This window comes from Malurus melanocephalus, unplaced genomic scaffold (assembly GCF_030028575.1).
Source record: "Malurus melanocephalus ecotype Western Australia unplaced genomic scaffold, MMel_1.1 scaffold_9, whole genome shotgun sequence".
Classification (NCBI taxonomy): Eukaryota; Metazoa; Chordata; class Aves; order Passeriformes; family Maluridae; genus Malurus; species Malurus melanocephalus.
Window position 1 is genome coordinate 3929587 of NW_026623241.1, and position 19020 is coordinate 3948606.

The window sequence follows — 19020 nt, forward strand, 5'->3', positions numbered from 1 at the left end:
ACTTGAAAGTGGCCTGTTGTTCTGCTGAAGACTATTGAGCTTATCACAAAGTAACAAATTTTCAATCAGGATGTGCTAGGACCAAGGACAGGTCATTTTACTCCAGACCACATATATTAACAAGTTTCTCAATATTACTTAGAATAAATCTCATTTTTCATATGACACATAGAAGTATACTTTAAACCCATTATTCCCAAACACCCATCTTTTTCCATAAAYATTAAAAAATTATTGTAATGTATCCAGTGCCATCCAACCAAAAAATGTTAAAATTTGCAGCAGAAATTCATTGTATTTTACTTGCATTCTCTTCTTCTGCATCCAGTAGATCCAGAAATCCATAATTTCCCGTGTGATCCACATAAGCAAGTTCACAGCACAGATCACAACTAGCAAATAGTTTGCAATGCTGTCTGAATGTACCCACTCAAAATCTAATGAGTGCCTTTGARGGGTGTATTAGCAAATTGAATTAGGTTTGTGGATAAATTGCTCAAAATAGGAYACACTCAGAGCTAGAAACTGTCACTGTTTCAAGCTGATGCATTAAGAAGTGAAATGGGAAGGGTATCCTGGTCTTTATTTTTAGCTGCTTGTGAAAGACCAGAAGTTTACCTGGTATTTATAAACTGCACATTCAATTGCTTTGTTTTAAAAACAAAGAACATTACACTGATGAAAGAGACCTTAAAGTCTGTTTGTGCTGCTTCAATAGTTTTCCAATTTCAGTGCCCAGATGTCTGGTGGGGCTGGTRCTGTGCCTCTTCYCTGGATATGAGTCTCCACAGCATGATAAAMACCCAACTCTCTYATTTTTATTAAGCTTTTGACATAGTTTAATTTTTACTCTRAGAGGAAGACAGGTTTCTCAAGAGTGAGAAGAAGGCATCATTAGCTCAGGCCAGATGGAATTAACAACAGTTTGAGATGAGGGCTGACCCCTCCACACCACTGAACTGGTCTATTTGCACCATGCTGCCAGCCAMGCTGCACAGCTCACTGCCAGCCTTCACACCCAGTTCCTCACCAAGAAAAGAAGTTTTCCTCAGCAACTCGTGCTGTAAGAGCTCTCCTGTGGCTCCTTGTTGCTGAAGCAGTATGTGTAGAGAGGCTGGAGAGAAGGGTGCGAGGGAAGGGCTGGAAAGCCCAGTCTCCTCCTGGTTCTGCCAACAGCCACTTGAACAGCATTGGTTGAGTCCCTTCCACTTTCTGTTTTCAAAGTCCAAAGGCAAAAAAAAAAAAAAAAAGTGGATGAGGAAGAGATAGAGGAAGAAAGAGTCAAATAAAAGACTTCTGGGTTCCTCAGTTCTGGGATATTGCATGGGGAAAATGCAGGACAAAGTACTGGGTTTGGCTAGTAATGACTTCAAAAGATTTAGGTAGTCTGAGGAGCATATGAAGAGAAGGTGAAGGTGAGAGCTAATTCTGAAGGAAAATGGAGTCTAAGACAAAACATCCAGATAAGGGTCATGAATGAGCAGGTGAKAGAAGCAGAAGGCTCCTTGGAAGCTTGGAAGCTGGTGGTTGGTACTGGTGGAGAAACAGGAGACACAGYGCTGGGCAAACAAGGGGAGGCTCACATCTAGGGCACACAAGTCAGAGCAAAATCCCAGACTCCCAACTATTACGTGGCATTCAGCCAAGAGCAGGGCAGATGAAGTAGTGAACACCACTTCTGTCCTTTGATCCTGAATCAAAGTTTCATCCAAAGTTTATCTAGCTCTTGGCCTCCAGAATTCCAAACAAACACTGACAGAAGTGACTGAATGATTGCAACATGAAAGCAGAGGAACAGGCTGAAGGTCAGGCACAGATTCAGCCCTTAACTGTAAAACCTGAGAAGCTCCTCCTTCACCCCAGCTTCCCCCAGCAATTCCCTTCACAGCAAGCAGGAAAGCCCTCTTAGCCTACCTCATGTTTATGATCAGATATCAACTTTTTTCCAGTCCCTCTAGCCTTGGTGGCCAAGTTTTACTTGTACCAGRGTTAAGTTCACTGTGTTTTGAGTGYCACCAGAGAGCTGTGCCATCMCTCAGGGTCAGAGGAGGTCTGGAATATGATACTTGACATGTCCTCTGTTACTCTGGTGGCTGGTGCCTGGAACACCACCTAGCAAATTGTCACATCYTCTGTCAGCGTGGTTGAAAAGGCAGAAATTTTTTTTGCTTAATGTGCTCTTACTGCTATTGGTTTTTAAGGCCTATTAAATTACAAATATAGTGTTAAGGTTTTACTGATGATTATAATGTTCCACAGGGAAATCCTTGAAGGTTTAAGCAGCCTGCAGGGTATCRTCCTGCAATGATAAGAGTGTAGAGCTCTGGGCAGCTGCTTGTCTGTGGAGCACCATTGCCACACTCAGTGTGAAGCAGAAGGGGATCAGTGGAAGGAATGTCATATGTGATCCTGTGGTAAAGCAAAGTCCATGAGTGTACACTCAAGGAGAACCCATGAAGTTTGCACTTGCAATTCTTGCCCTCCTGAGCATGAAAATCATAAGGTTGTGATCTTTAACCAGACTTTTGTRTCTATTATAGAGGCAAAAATTGAGCTTTTTTGCGTTGTTTGACTGTTGAGTTCTTCATGGACCTCAGTATATTTTTGATGAAGCCCATTTTACTCTGTTCTGTTAAATAGTTAATTCTTAGCCTACAATATTTCCTCCTAATTTGTTCCTTCCCTGCTTTAAGCATTTAATTGTCCTCTGATGTTTTTATAGTTCTTTTACAGAGCTGCTGCTACAGAGAGAACAAAACTGTGTARGACTTGGAGTAGGGAAGTGCCATTAATCTGAAGTTAACAGCTGAGCATTTAGGTATATTATTATTTCGTTGATTATATCTGCTTTGAGTTCAGTGTCTTGCATGCCTTTATCAACAAAACAACACTTCCATGGCTGCCTGACCTTCAAACTGAGCAAAGGTAATATGTGATGTTGATATCTTAAAGACCTGGAAATAAAACAATGTGTCTGGACATTTGTTGCTGGAAATGTTGGGCTTTCTCACTGCTGAAATCAGAAGTTTGYTGCAGGAGATTCAACAGAAGACCTCTGCAACACTTGTTGCCGGGGATTGAAATAAACAAAGTATCTTTTTTCAGAATGCACACAGATAGCCTAAAATATCGTAAGAACCCCTTGTCATGCAAAGCTGGATCCTGGAAGTGGAGGTTGTAATGAATTTAGTACCGTCTCACAGAGATCTTCTGCCACCTGACAATATGAATTGCTATTAGCGAGGTTGGTATGGGGTAAGTTAGACCCTTGAGGGTTTTCCKAGGCAAGAAAAGTATGAAATGCAAGACCAGAAATGGGAGGAAACAAAAGGTCCAGGTCGACTTCAGTGAGCTTCACGGGGGGAGAATGCAAGCCTCCTGAAGACAAAAAAAACACAAGGAAAAGCAGAGGAAAGGAGGATGGGTCAAAACCTGTGAGGCAGTTGAAATGCATCCAAAGCTAAAATCAGCTATTTTGACAATGTCATAGCGAAGCTCAAATGTGTCCCTCTAAAGCAGAGTGTGATCAGACGTTGCACTGTGCAGACGATGGAGAGTCTTGTGAGTGTCATGCAGTTTGTTTTTTTTTTAATTCAACTATTTATTCAACTGACCGCATTTACCCTAGCTAAAGTTTTTTTACTCATTGCTGCTCACTGCAGTGGAAAGCATCGAGACTGACAGCATCTTTCAGGTGTCTGACAGCCATGTGTGCCCTCCCCAGTAAGAGTAAGGCTTCTTAGAGAGCTCAGAGCAGCAGGACATTGTTGTAAGTTGCCACACATAGACCATGCCCAATTAATAAAATAAAAAAATAAAACCAATTAATGAGACATGACTCCTTAAGCAGATTTAATTATATTAAAAATATATTCTAGGGCATTTTCAAGTACTCTCCATGCTCTTCATAAATACATGTTTTAAACAAATCAGTCTTGATAAAAAGTATAACATACCATTTGTGTAAGGGACAGCATGGTATTAAACATATTATGTATTACACAAATTCCTGTAAGATCCAGTTGTACAAACTGGTGCAAACTGGGTTCTGCCCTCCTCAGGAATTAATTTTGGTTGATGGCCACATGGTCACAGACAGACTGTGTCAATCTTTCTTAGACTAGTACTTGTTTTGGAACATCCAGTGGATTTCACAGCAGTGGGACACAGTCACACGGAAAGGGCAAAGCTGTGACTTCCTTTTTCAAATATCAGCTCTTTGATTRTGCAGATAAATGCCCATCACACTGAGCGTGTGTTTTCCAGCAGGTAAGCACTGCTGGATCCCACCAGAGCTGGCATACATCTTAGTTGCACGTACACTTACAAGAAACAATTTTAGACAATTTTTTTCCTGGAATTCTCGTTGTTGCCCACATGTGGATGTTGTACAAACTTATCTGGAGCAAATAACACCAGAAACTTGTGCAAGAGGCCTTAAGTAATCACCAGAGGGGGAGGGGGGCATTTGGTGTGTTTTTTCTACAAACAGAGGGGAGCGTAATGATTAATCTCAGGTTCGCATTCCGGTTTAAATTGCACCAAAAGACTGGCAAAGAGCATCCTTTCAGTCAGAATCCTTGCTCTTCTCCTGAAGATGGTGCCTGTGAGGATCCTCTCTGTGTTCCTGTGCCTCAGCATAGCCTGGGTATGAGTTTGCTTACTTGATTCTTCTTGTTTCTTTCTGTTTTGAATAGTAAGCATTAATTTAATGTTCATTCATTAGATGGATAAATTTTGTCTATCACCTAGCTGGTAAAATTCAATGCACACACATTATGCAACAGCTTAGTGTAACCATTTCACTGATGAAATTTCATCAGTGGTTCTTGAGCATCTATCATTTATCAGCTCTCTAAAGWTTTGCTTAACTCAGTTTTGYTGAATCTGCCTGGCTTCAGGAGCARAAAACACATCCATATCCGTTAACATGAATTCAAAGATTCATAGGTGATGCTTTAAGTCTTAAACGTAACTGACTGGATGCTAGTGGCTCCAGACATGCAGGAATTTTTATATTTATTAGGATGAATTCTACTCTCCTTTGGACAGTATTTCAGCAGGATTCTCTATCTAAAAATGACACACAATACTTTCATTATGAAAGACACTTTTAAAAATTAGGATTYTTGTGGCTGCAACATCAGCTTAAACTAGAGCTAAGTAAGAATCAAATTTTTGATAAGGAAGGAGATAAACTTGATTTTCAACTGTGCTATTATAACCCTTTTTCTCATAGATGACTCAGTCCATTAGCTTATGTTAGATTCTTTGTATGTGTCTTTATTATTTTTTTATTTAAGTGCCTGTTTTAACAATTACTGAAATTATAGGAAGCATCTGGGACAAAACAGAAACAGTCATATTGGAGCTGCCAATGCCTAAAGGGCATTTTTGGATTTGTATGTTGCTTTTAGGAAGCACTYGGGCCTGATCAAATAGTTAATTAGTGAAACAACTGAATTCAAATCTGCTGATTTTGATAAAGACGTTCCAGTTCCTCAGAGTGGTTCTGACCCTGGAGGATAAAGTTAGGATCACTTTCTCAGCTTCAGAAGTAATCATCAGTCAWACTAAGAAGTAGTCATTAATATTTAAAAGCATTAATTATAATGTTTGAAAAGCACAAAAAGTGCACAGAGGATTTCAGTCAGAACTAATTACATCTTAAGCCCTAAAGCAGGGCTTTCTTTAATGAACAACAACAAAAAAAATTATGGTCTTTTACTAAGTGATARCAAAGTAGGAATCCTTATCATGTTTTAGCATAGAATTAGGTTGTATGTATATATCACTTTTTCTTCTCAGGTTTGAAGAAAACCCCAGCATATTTATTTCTCTWCTTTCCATTACCACAGTGAAATCCATCCATCGCTGAAATTGTAATTTTAATTGTGTTAGTAGCTTTCGTGCTCTCTTTGCCATGCAAAATGGTGCTACAAGCTTACAGTTAGCAGCTGGGATTAAAATCAGAAACACTACTGGGAAAACTCTTCTTATATATCTTAGCTAGTTTTGTGTAGACTGGAAGTGGTAAAGTGACAATAAGAATTGTAGAGTATTGCAGCAAATGAGAATAGAACACAGTATTTTAAAAGCATTTACCTTTACCAATTTCAGYCTGATTTCAAGTTAATTTTATATCTATACATGACAAAATGTTTCTGTAGAATAATTTTATCATTATATATATATGATATATATAATAATATCATAATAGATCCTGARCATCACTAGCTCTCTGCATAGCAGTGTTAATTTTAAGCCATGCAAAGCTTTTTTTCTGACAAAACAAACAAAACCATATGTTACTAGAAATGTTGGGAATAAAATCCTTGCACTGTTGGCTGTGAGTTCTACCCATCAGCTGAATCTTTGAGGACACCAGCATTATGTTTCTGCTCCCTCAGCAGCTGTTTTCTTAATCTTGGTTTTGCTTTTCCTTTTTTTCCTCCTGGCAGGCACAAGATGGAGGGAGCACCTTTGAGGAGGTGGGTGCAGGAGTGCGTGGTCCCAGGATCGTAGAGCACAAGTCCCAGTCCACGTGCCAGAGCGAGAAGAACTGGCCCATCTGTGCAGATGATGACTGGGTGAGCAATTAACTCTGGGGTGAGAGTGGGGCCATCTGTAGGGCCATCTGTAGGGCACCCATGGGCCTCAGCTGGGTCACTACAGCAGGTGCCACAGGCCAGCACGGGGTTCTCTTCAGGTAACTCTTCAGGYTGGGCAGCCTGGAGATMTCTTCTGTGAGAAAGARAGAAATAAAGAAAGGAAAAAAATTAAGACAAGAGAAAAAAAGGAGAAGTTTCCGGTGGTGCAGAACGAGAAGAGAAAGTCTGGAAAAGATTAAAAAAGTGAAGGCTAATCCTAGAAAAAACATGAGAACTATTCCTTCTCAGAATTTTGATATTGCCACTTTCCAAGTTYATAAAAGAAAGGCACTGGAAATAAAGTTGTGAAGAAAAGAAAAGAAGTAGCTAGAAATCACATACACTTCACTAGTTAATTTTTAGGAAATCAGTTTACAAGATGCTCAKTAAAAGTTTCATAATAATTGACTAGATGGCCTTGTATTGAAACTATTAATTTCTCTATTTCTTGCATCTTGCATGTCAGTCCATTTCTATGCTACGTATATTTGATGACTTCTTGGCAAAGAGCTTTAGTCTGTAAGAACATTAAGCTATTCTGAGGAAAACTTTGCTTCAAAATGCTGGCTTCTAACATCCTTGCTCAAACTGGACAACAGATGTCTTACAGCAGACATTTAGGATACATCTCTATATCTATATCTATATCTATATCTATATCTATATCTATATCTATATCTATATCTATATCTATATCTACATCTATATCTAAATATATAGAATCTTACCCATGAAGAACAGAGGAGAAGGAAAATTAAAGGTTTACTTGTTCCTCACTCCAAACTTATGGCAGGGTTCTGAAGATGTGCTTCATGGATTGCATTACACAAAATGTTTACTCTTGAGTATTTTATTATTTCTCTCTTTCAATTTTAGGGTACCAAATGTCCATCAGGATGCAGAATGCAAGGACTGATTGATGAGAAGGACCAGGAATTTAGTCGCAGAATAGACAGAATCAAGAAGCTGCTGTCAGATAATCAAAACAACTATAAAAAGTCCAATCAGATAATTGTGGAAACTGTAAATGTRCTAAAACCAAGCCTGGATAGTGCTCAGCGTGAGTATTTTGCACCCAGTTTTATTATCCATTACTGAATTATTCCTTTTTTGTGAACAAGCCATATTAGTGAAAATACAGGCTACACTAGACATTATTATCAATAAACAGAACAAACATCATAATAGACTCTTAACTAGTTACTAAAGACTAATGTAACTTTTATCAGCTCAGTACTATGAGAAATACGTTCTCAGTTATGTGTTTAATTACATATTAAAAATACGATACATCTCTAGGGAAGAAAAACACATGTGCATCGCTGACTGTGAGGCATTTCTGTTTCAGAGCTTGATGAGACGTATGGTCGCCTGTCAGGAGAGCTGAGACGGAGAATTGTGACGCTGAAGCAGAGAGTTGTGACTCAAGTGAACAGAATTAAAGCTCTGCAGAGCAGCATCCAGGAGCAAGTGGTGGAGATGAAGCGTTTAGAGGTGGGTCTCTGCTATGCACTTCCCATCCTTTCCTGGGCTTAGCTCCAGAAAGGGAATCTATCCATTATGGTGAGCAGTGCCCCAGCTGGGAGAAAACGTGGTACAACTCTCACAAAATCTGACTTGCTGAGACAAGTCCCCAAACGAGTTCTTTTCTGTCCATCCTGGTTTTCTGCTTTTGCTCAGTAGGAGCCAGTGTGAGTTCCATGAGTTCCTAGTCCCATCTGCTCCWTCTCTCAGAGAGGCCTCACGGATGCTTCATCTGCTGATAATTGCTSCTGCATGAGGCATTTCCCCTCCTGTAAGGGGCTGCTGAGCAGTTAGAAGGGGGATGTGCTCTGTCCATCCCCASTGCTGCCCGCAGCCAGGGCTGGCATTAGAACACCTGCTCCCAGGCTGCAGCCAGTTCTTCCGATGGTAATGCAAGAAAAAGTGCTGGCACAAACAGTGGTTTTTCTCAAAGGTTTATTTTGATTCCTAGAACAGAAATCCACCATTTGGATCATCTGAGAAAGCAATGGTAACCCCAAGATGTCAGAACTCACAGTAGGGCCATGACAGGCTCTGGGACAGGTCCAGTGTGTTCCCCTCTCTTTGGAGGGCCCATTTCTGCCCCCATGGAGTACATCCAACTCTGCAGCACTCCTTTCAAAATCAGAAAGACACCCCTAAACCCAAGARTGAAGGGAGCAGAGACTGGGAACCTTCTGCAGTGCTCTTCTCCATGGAACTCGTACATGGGGCTATTGCATGGATTGTATTTAAAATGGGGATAAACCTCTGATGACATCAAACCCAAACTTTGGAAAAGCTCAGCCATAGGTGGGAGGCACTAGGGCAGCTTTCGTCTTTCCCCTCTTCAGTATAGGATACCCTTGCTTGAGAAAGTCAGGAAAGCTCCCTMACCAAATTACTTCTCTCTGATCATGTAGGTGGACATTGATATTAAGATACGGTCTTGCAAAGGAACCTGTGCCAGAAGTTTTGACTACAAGGTGGACAAAGAAAGCTACGACAACATCCAGAAGCAGCTTGCCCAAGCCAACTCCATTGACTTGCACCCTGAGCTTCAAGCAGCCACCTTGAGCACACTGAAAATGAGGCCACTTAAGGACTCTAATGTTCCTGATCATTTCAAGCATAAGCCTCTGCCAGAAATGCAAGCTCTGAACATAATTAATGACATCAAGCAGATGGAAGTGGTATTAGAAAGACCAGAAACAGATGGGAAACCCTCCCGAGGTGACTCGTATCACACGGCAGAAGCAAGGGGGGATGGACCTTCATACACCAGCAAATTAGTTACTCCTACTCATGGGAGAGAAACCCTTAGTCTGGAAGGCAAAACCTCCTCCCATGTTCGTAGATGCACCAAAACTTCCACCAAAAGAATTGTCTCTGGGCCCGATGGCCCYAGAGAAGAAGTAGTTGAGAAAACAGTTTCTTCTGACGGCTCAGACTGCTCCTATTTACCTGTAAATGCTGGAGGGGAGGGGACCACCTACCATTTTAGTGGCGCAGATGCCTTTCACAAGCTAGAGACCGTATTYCCCGAGCTAGAGTCGTTTTTTACCCCTGACTCTGCATCCGCTGCCACTAAGCACGTTAGTGGGTCCAGCAGACACACAACTGGCACAGGCAGCAGCCACAGAGGTACTGGGGTATCCAGTCATCCAGGGGCAAAAGACAAATTTGCAGACTTAGGAGAGGAGGAGGAAGATGACTTTGGAGGACTTCGCCTTCAGCCATCTGGATTCCCATCTGGCAGTGCAAGTCACTCCAAGACTGTAGCAACCAGCTCTTCTAGTTTCAACAAGGGAGGCTCTGCTTTTGAAACAAAATCACTAAAGACCCGTGAAATATCTGAGCAGCTAGGTGGGGTGGAACATGATCAGAGTGCAGAGGACACCCCAGACTTTCAGGCACGCAGCTTCAAACCGTCAGGAGGGAGGCGAAGGACACCCAGCACTGGGAAAGGTAGTTATTGAGGTAATGGAGCTGAACTCCATCCATAACCAAACTGACACATTGATTTTACGTGTTGTAGTACAACAGTGTAATGATAAAATGCAAGCACTGTGTTTGTCACCACCTCGAAAATAAAAGGGAAAATATTTCATTAATACTTGGGTATAACATAGACATTCACAATTTAAGAAGTATGWAAAGTTTCCTTTCCTGAATTCTTTCTAATGTTGCCTGTCACTATACCTATGTAGTCCAAGACATGTTTAACAATTTTCCTCTGAGCTATTGGTATTTGGATTCCTCTGAACATTTTATTAAATTTTGCTGATAACTTCTGTCAAACCAGATCAACTTTTTTTTTTAGACTGTGATGATATCCGCCAGAAACACACTTCTGGTGCCAAAAGTGGCATTTTCAAAATCAAGCCAGCGGGATCCAATAAGGTTTTGTCAGTTTATTGCGACCAAGAGACCACTTTGGGAGGATGGCTATTGATCCAACAGAGAATGGATGGATCAGTGAATTTTAACCGGACCTGGCAAGACTACAAGAAAGGTTTCGGCAGCGTGGATGGCAGAGGGCGAGGAGAGTTTTGGCTGGGCAATGAAAACATGCACTTGCTGACTCAGAATGAAACTCTCCTTCGGGTGGAGTTAGAGGACTGGGAAGGAAATGCTGTGTTTGCAGAGTATCTCGTCCAGGTAGGGTCTGAAGCGGAAGGGTACGCCCTGGCCGTGTCTTCCTACGAGGGCACCGCCGGGGACGCCCTGGTCGCTGGCTGGCTGGAGGAGGGAGCCGAGTACACATCCCATGCCCACATGAAGTTCAGCACCTTCGACAGGGACCAGGACCACTGGGAGGAGAACTGTGCGGAGATCTACGGCGGGGGCTGGTGGTACAACAGCTGCCAGGCTGCCAACCTCAATGGCATTTACTACCTGGGGGGCCACTACGACCCCAGGTACAATGTCCCCTAYGAGATCGAAAATGGCGTTGTCTGGCTGCCGTTTAAAGCCTCTGACTATTCCCTCAAAACTGTTAGAATGAAAATCAGGCCTGTAGAAACCCTGTAGAAAGACAGGCCTTTAATGTGTGTTATGWCCACGAGTTGAAAAGKTTTTTTATATGTATATATATGTATGATGTACCTTTACCCTGTGAATTTGAAGGCAACTGGGCACATCTGTGGATTAAAAAAATAAACAGTGATTAATTATTAACAAAATACTTTTTTKATCTTATTTTTAACTGATGAGCCGATATTGATTAAAAAACCCTCTTGATGTGAACTTTGTCTGTGTATGGTTTTGGCAGTGCACACCTTAACTTGACATAAAAATGTTTTTAGTTTAAATTATTTACTTTGTTTAAGAGTGTTAAAAGAGTAAAAAAAAAAAAAAAATTAGAAGTATGTTCACAGTGAAATCCTGCCTCCACTGACATGGACTGTTAAAGTCTAACCAAGTTCAACATTTCCATTTCAAGGGGAGCCCAACAGCAGTGGCAGTCAGTCCTCAGACAGAACCAAGGGTGGTGTGGGCTCTCACTTTTGCCACACACCTAACACTCTGATAAATGCTTTTTAGGGTCTTCTAAATGACTTAGGGTCTCCTAAGCTTTGATTTTATAAATATGGACACAGGCCTTCTATCCCACTGATGAGTCCTAGATAGCTCACCCTGCATGCTTGTAGCTTCAAAATAAGACAATTCCATGATAACTCAACAAAATGCAGCTCCCAAAACAGGCTATTATAATCTAGCAATAACTAAAAGGTTATGACTCTAAGCAGAACAAGCAAGATGAGGAGGCACCTGAATGTTTCTCAGCGCATATGCCAAGCAAGGATTCTTCTACAGATAAGGGGTTTAAATCAGCTTGCTGACAGTGTGTGGTAAGGATTTTYTAGAAAAAAATCTGGCTGCATGTAATACCAGTTACGCTGGTCACGCAATTACAAATGAACACATTGATTTTACCTTTATACCTAATGGCATWACATTGCACAAGTATTTACACTGTTTAATATTTCTGTGCTTTTAGAAAGAAGCATGAGCAAACTTCCCCGCCTCTAATCTCACTGATATGTTGCATGCCATTTAACAMGATTTCCAAATACTGGCAAAGCAGCCCACTTTCAGCCTTTTTCAGTGCTTCTCAAATCCAGCCACTGTCTAAATACAGCCACTTTCCTTTTGGAAAGATTGCTGAAGAGCAAAGACATCTTTACAGTCACATATGARGAAGTGTCTGTGCTTTTGAAAAGCAGGTTTCCACTTTGCACATTTTGGTTTTGTCCCATAGCCTCAGTGGAAGCCTGCCTGTGTGGATGCTAAACATTTGTGCTCCTTTAGTGAGAGGCTGACATTGTGTCTCCTTTTTGTCCTCCTGGGCCTCACAGATTAAATGAACTCTAAAGGCTTCAGGTGGGATCCTTCCAGCCCTAGTKATCCAGGCTCCTTCCTTTGTGGAGGAAGGTAGACCCCCTTTGAGAGGTGTTCATCCTGTCTGCCAGGGCTGTCTTCATSTGCTCAAGGGAGCATAGACCACTAGCTTTGCTGAAATATACAACCTCCACCTACCCTAAGACTGGAGACATCAATTATTCTAGTCCCATGACAGGGACTGTGTGAAAGACACATATGTGTGAAAGCAAATACGTGAACCAGGTCCCAGAAAAGGGCCTATTTTATCCAACAACAGCATTTGAGCTTATGGACTGGTGACCTACTGTTTTGTTCAATCCTTTTTTCACTTTATTCCTTCTCAACTTGTTGCACAGGTAGTTACTGTTCCTTTGAAAATAGAAAATAACTGTCTCTTATTTAGTGGAATGTGTTTGCTTCTCCCCAGATGATGCATAAATACTTAGGAATAATATGAAGAATACTTCAGTTTCAAGACTTCGATTAACTTTTATAAAACATTTTAAAATAATCCTCTTCCTCTTTTAAAGAGATACAATAGCCCTTTGTAAAAGAGTGAAACAAGTTATTTTTATTTTATCAGTGTTATTCTATATCAGTGAATTCTGTCTTGTGCACAAATGAAAAATGGAAAAAAACACACTTAGGAATTATTTTCATCGGACAGATATTGAATTATATTTGACATAGCTTTTCACTTGAGGTCACAATATGGTTGTACATACATATTTGGTTCTCRTATGTAAAGACAAGCCTGAGTAAAAAGATAACAGTACAAATACTAAAAGAATTTGTACAAATACTAAAAGAAAATCCCTGACTCTGTACATTTTGATAAAGGTTATTGTGGGAAGTATGGCCGGATTTTCATGCTCATCTTCTTCATTGAGTACCATGACCCTTTCCAGTTCATCCATACAACACCATCGTCTGTGCCGTGTTTTGCCATGTCCCAGCTGTAGGTCCCTCCCCAGTAGTATCTGCCATTGGGATTGGCTGAATGGCAGCGGTTGTACCACCATCCACCTCCATCTTCTTTGGAGCACTGTTTTCTTGGGTCTGCAGTTAACCTGAAGAGAGGGCAAAAAGGTGTTGAGAKTGATGGCTGTTATACAGGCAAACAGATTAACAGAGCACATGTAACAGCCCATGTACRGAAATTTTCAAATCATAATAAACATTTAAAGTCCTCTCTGAACTTTCTATAAAAGACCATCACAAGCCCATGCTACACAGTGCCCTCAGAAGTTAGAGCAGCTAAGAAAAACGAATCAAACTTCAGTTGCACYGCTTGGGGAATGCCATATTAGCTTATGGATTGATAATTACAATTATTTGCAGTTCATAATGATAATTGCAATATCAATTAAATTTAAAGATAGAAAACAATGAGAAATGTGTGTCTTTCCYAGCCTAAACAATTCCTTTATTCATGAACATGTAACCAGATAATAAGCACCGTTTAGAGATACAATGCTCTATCATGTACTTTACAACTGAGCCCCAATTTCTCAGCAGGCAGAACACTGTTGTTTAAATGGACCTGCTACCTGCCTCTTTCTTCAGGACTCATAATATATTACTGGAGTAAGTACCAACATTTCTACTTAGTGTCCTCAGCACTGCTGCTGTCAATCTCTGACAATGAATACATTGCATCCAGATTTTCCACTTTGTCTATGCTAAGTCATTCACGGAATCAATAAAATTCAGCATGCTGGCTTCTTACTTGATTGTGGAGTGTCACTAACCTAATATATAGTTTTACTTGTTCTTGGTTATGCCAAGAGAACTTAACAGACATTTAGCTGAGGATTTAATAGGGATATTTTGACATACTACAAAATGCTGTGCAAACGAATGGCAAATTATAGGATTATTCTATATTCAGCTCTGTTTTTACTTTAAATGTCTAGTACAAGTACTTACCATCCATCATTGTCTCTGTCATAAGTGCTGAAGTACATGCCATTGTGAATTGTCATTGTCCTGTTTTCACCATGCAGCTGGGAAGCTCCGTCCATCAGCGCATTGCCTGCAGTGCCTTTGTAGTTACTAACTGAAAGCTGATATTTGTTTCCTTCATTCTGTATGGTGAAACCTCCATAATGAGCTGATACTTTATCACCATTCCAGTCCTCCATCTCAATTAAAACTTCAGTGGGCCCTATTTTGGTAAGCTGGCTGATCTTGTCATTTCCAAGCCAATATTCACCTGAGAAGCAACAAGTGAGAGCTCTATGAAACACTCATCAACATATTTGAGGCAACTTTATTATTTGCCTATAGGTCTGCTGGASTGGATTAGCTATTGTTAAAAAAAAATCTTAGAGCTTCAAAAATATGAGAAAACAGTTTCAGTAAGGATAGCTCTTTGCATTTTATGCCTGGTATTTTACCTGGTGTATCACAGTAGTTCTTCCCTCCACTCTTTGCAAGGTTTCCAAATCCTTTTCTATATTGATCCCATCCTCTTCCAAAATTAACGCTGCCATCCTGACGGTTCTGAATCAAAGTCCAGCCTGCAGGAACAAGAGTATAAAGATTAAATTACCAGTACAAAAGGAGTATCAAACAGATACAGCCCTTTTAACTTCACCTCAGCACRTGAGGAGCATATGGCTTCCCTGCAGCAGGTCTTTCACTGTTTTTGAGCTCAGCTTTGCCACTTTGCTCACACTTAAGTATTACCTCCCTTCATAAGGAAAGGTGGAAAAAGCAGAACTTGAAGGACACCCTGGTCTTTTGTCCAGAGCATTGTAGCAGAAAGAAATGAGCCAAGCTGTCCTTGTCTGCCCACCTCTACATTGTCCATGTTGGTCATAGTAAGAGATGTACACAATTTATTTCTACTTTCATTATAGAAGTACCCTACTGTTCATCAGCAGATAACCTCAACAAGACTTTCCTGAAAAAGTCAGATTTAATTATCAAGTAACTACAAAAAGTAGAACTCCATATTTCTTTGTATAAAACGCAAATAACAAAACAATTTTTTGGTAGCATCCATATTAATTAATATTTTAACAACATAGTTATTTCACACTAACCTCCATTATCTGTTTCCATGTCGCAGTATACTCTGTATGGTTTGTTGAAAGGATCTGGCTGGATGAGGTACATTTCAGAGGTCTCACCTCCCCTTCTGATGATATCCTCACATTCTGCAAGAATAAACCAGAGACTGTTACTGAACACCTGTGCACTTCTTCAACAGCCTTCTTATTTGGTCTGCTGTTATAAGGGAACAGTTTTAAATATATATAGATGGTATTTTACTCTCATTTTGATTTCTGTAATACATCAAGTGAAAGAATCAGGGAAGAAATAATACTGCATTGTRCAGCTTTTCCAAACAGGAATTTCTGAAACTTCAAACTAAGTAATTCAAAACTGAATTCAAAATTCAAAATACCTTACAATGACTTCTTGAACTAGACTAGCTTGTGAAAGAAGAACATTTCTTGACTGAAAAAATCAAGAGTACAACTATGACAGACACAAATGTATCACCACCATCTTACAAAGACCCTGAAGCACCTACTTCTTTAAAATGCTACCAGTCACTTACAAAGACTGATATTGGGTAAGAGGATCTTTGGTCTGATCAGTGTATGGATCCAGAAAAGATTTTTTCCATCTAGGATCACTTCCCATCTTTCCTGATATCCTAATCAATTGCATAGGCTTCAGAATAATTTTCAAACCAAGTCAATGATGCATCCATCAATTTGTATAGTGATACAAATGGGAGAAAAAATGTCATAGTTGAATGAGTACCTTTGCCTGAAACCACAGGAATATTACAGGAAACAGTACATGGAGAACGGCAGTAGTCCACCTGGGTTGCAATGGCATTTTCCAGTTTTTGTATCTTTTTATGTAAAGAATCCACAACTGCACGAAGGACCCTGAGGCTGGATGGGATGTTATTGTCCAGATTATCCTTTATATAATTATAATGCAATTCMACTTCCGAGTTGTACTGAGAAAGTAAATCATCATTGTCTAGAAAAGCAAAGAGATGAAATGCAGATTATTTTTCRACATGAAACCATGAAGAGCAATTTGTAAGTGCAATTTGAGATGCCACTTACTTCATTAACAGGAAGGAAGGACATTTCTTTTGCTTACTTTTCTACAAGATGCAAAAACTTTGCAGATACTATCAGGGAAGTGGTATATGTGTACTGTTGTTTCTTTGCTAGCTAATAGATTTATCAGTGGTGCTATACTCTGCCAAAGAGCAGTAATCCTCTTCTTTCTGGGGAGCCATGGTGCCAATCCAAAAGCTGGCCATAAATGGGCTGGATAGACTTAGGGATACTTGGAGGCCTCATATGAATCTTGCCTTTATATGAGATCCATTCCTTTGCCTCTCTCAAAGGATTTTTTTTTTTTTTTAAGATTTAAGATGACACAGCCACAGAACCCTCTTTTGCTAGATATTCCACTTTATTTTAAATTTCTTTTTAAGAAGTCCCACCAAAAGTGACTGCAGGAATGCAATAAAACTTCAATACCATTTACACTAGTAATTCATAGAAGTAGCATACCTTTCCTTTGCTTTTGCCTCTTCACCAATTTATCTTCTAGAACAGTCACATACTCGTAGAAAGTTGAGGAGCTCTCAGACAGTGTRTTCACTTTATCTTTTAGATCACGAATAACTGGTTTCACCGATTTTTCTTGTTTTAACAGTGTGGTTCGYAGCTCACATCCAGTTGGACACAGCACTCCCTTAAAAGAAGCAAAATAATGTGTGAATARAAGTCAAGATAAAAATGTTCTGGTCCCATAAGTGAAAAACCACACCTTTGAACACAGGGAAGAGTTTGTAATGTGAGAAGAGATATTTAAGGATCTAGATAAGGAATCAAGACAGTTCTACAAAGAAGCTGTACTCTGAAGGTTGGGAAGGAACTCTGAGTCCCTCAGGAAGACTTTTTTGAATGAGGCTKTTGAGGAAAGCTGTTTCTCTTCACACTATTTTGGTTCTCTATCTGAATTTTATTTTTCTGCAATGTTAAGTATTCATTGTGTTGAGCCACCTGAATTTTGATTAAAGCTTGTTAGGAACTACCTGGTGCCTGTGCATTTTTATACCTACCCCTTTCTTCTTTTACTAACCTCAGAGAATCAGCCACATTCTCTTCACATTGTTGTATTTATTTCTCATGAAACGAGCATATCATTCATGAAAAAATTATCACCTCAAGAAGTTGAGGACCATTGCTTCTACAACAAGTGCTGCACCATCAAGGACAGTTTTAAAAAGAGATGGACAATTCTGACATCCTGTGAGAACCCAAACACTCAGGCAGCATGGGACTCTCCCACAACCATGTATTCATTGAGCTTTTACAGGCTTCATTTGTTGGCAACTTCCACACTCAGGCTTGTTCTCAGGCACTAAGATGCCTCTCAGCACCATTACAGCTGGCATTTTCCAGCAGGGATCACAGCAGAGACAGTGTGACAGACTGCTGCAAGGCAGCAAGGGGTGTGCTGGATGTCAGCACGCTCATATGCTCTCCCCTAAGAGCTGCAGCAGTGACTGAGCGTAGGCTAGAAGTACATTTTGAAACTAATTTTAAGAAAGACATGTGAGATTGGGGTGGTTTTGGTCCCTAGGGTTCCTTAACATTATTTGAAATTGAATCCAGCACTTCTGCAGAGGTTTTTCCTGTCCTTAATAGTTACCCCTGCAAAGCCAGACACACGCTAACTCAAAGATACGTTTTCTGGTTTATGGTTCAACTCTCATCTCCCCATCTTTGATGCCACTAATCCCACGGACTCTGACACATTACTCTTCTGAACGCAGTCCAAGCAAGTTCAAGCAAACTGAAGAGAAGCTGGACTGCCTTAAATGAATGACCCTTCTTTATTTGGCAAGCAGAAGCTCTTGTGTTGGGTGTACCAGAAGCAAARGCCAGGGAGTCACCAGCTGCCCCAACATCCAGAACCTACCAGCTCCTCCAGAGCATGCTTGCAGCCTCCAGCATCAGGATAGAYGACCCGTTCTTTCTTGTCCCCTGTCTTGCCCCGCTTTGGGGGCCGGGGTCGGTACCCGGCGCCGCTGATGGGAGGTGCCACAGGTCGGGGYGTGGGTGCCATTTCACGCCTTTTGTCCACGGGCCGGTGACCTCGCACGTCAATCACAGGGCTGTCATCCTGCAGAGCCGAGRGGAGACAGAACTGTCTGAATGTGGCATGGCTATTGCAAAAAGGGATACACAGGGTGGAGGCATCCTTTCCGCACTCTTTAGTATTTTAAAAAGCAAGGAAAAYCATGGAATGGAACAAAAAAGCTGTAATGGAAATATTATACTGACATTATGTAAAAGACATTGCCATCCCCTCCCTTGTAAGACTAGTCACACTCTCCATACCTAGATACAGATAAACTAGAGACTCTTCAAGSCAAAGTAAAACAATATTTCAATAGCAAATTTTAACCAAGGAACAAATCTGATAT

The 19020-nt window shown here is 40.6% G+C and overlaps 2 protein-coding genes across 2 annotated transcripts in view; one reads left to right on the forward strand and one right to left on the reverse strand.

Annotated features, from left to right (window-relative positions):
* Positions 1-4555: 4555 nt before the first annotated feature.
* Positions 4556-11338, forward strand: FGA (fibrinogen alpha chain). Its single transcript, XM_057375987.1, has 6 exons — positions 4556-4648; positions 6462-6590; positions 7527-7710; positions 7999-8144; positions 9077-10121; positions 10477-11338. The coding sequence occupies exons 1-6, from the start codon at positions 4598-4600 to the stop codon at positions 11184-11186; spliced, it is 2265 nt and encodes a 754-aa protein (XP_057231970.1). The 5' UTR covers positions 4556-4597; the 3' UTR covers positions 11187-11338.
* Positions 11339-13003: 1665 nt separating this feature from the next.
* Positions 13004-19020, reverse strand: part of FGB (fibrinogen beta chain) — a 7353-nt gene continuing 1336 nt past the window's right edge. Inside the window, exons 2-8 of the mRNA XM_057375948.1 lie at positions 18513-18716; positions 17096-17279; positions 16320-16547; positions 15590-15703; positions 14939-15061; positions 14469-14754; positions 13004-13609 (exon numbers count right to left, since the gene is read on the reverse strand). Coding sequence (XP_057231931.1) covers positions 13381-13609; positions 14469-14754; positions 14939-15061; positions 15590-15703; positions 16320-16547; positions 17096-17279; positions 18513-18716 — 1368 coding nt within the window. The 3' untranslated portion in view covers positions 13004-13380. The remainder of the gene's footprint in view (positions 13610-14468; positions 14755-14938; positions 15062-15589; positions 15704-16319; positions 16548-17095; positions 17280-18512; positions 18717-19020) is intronic.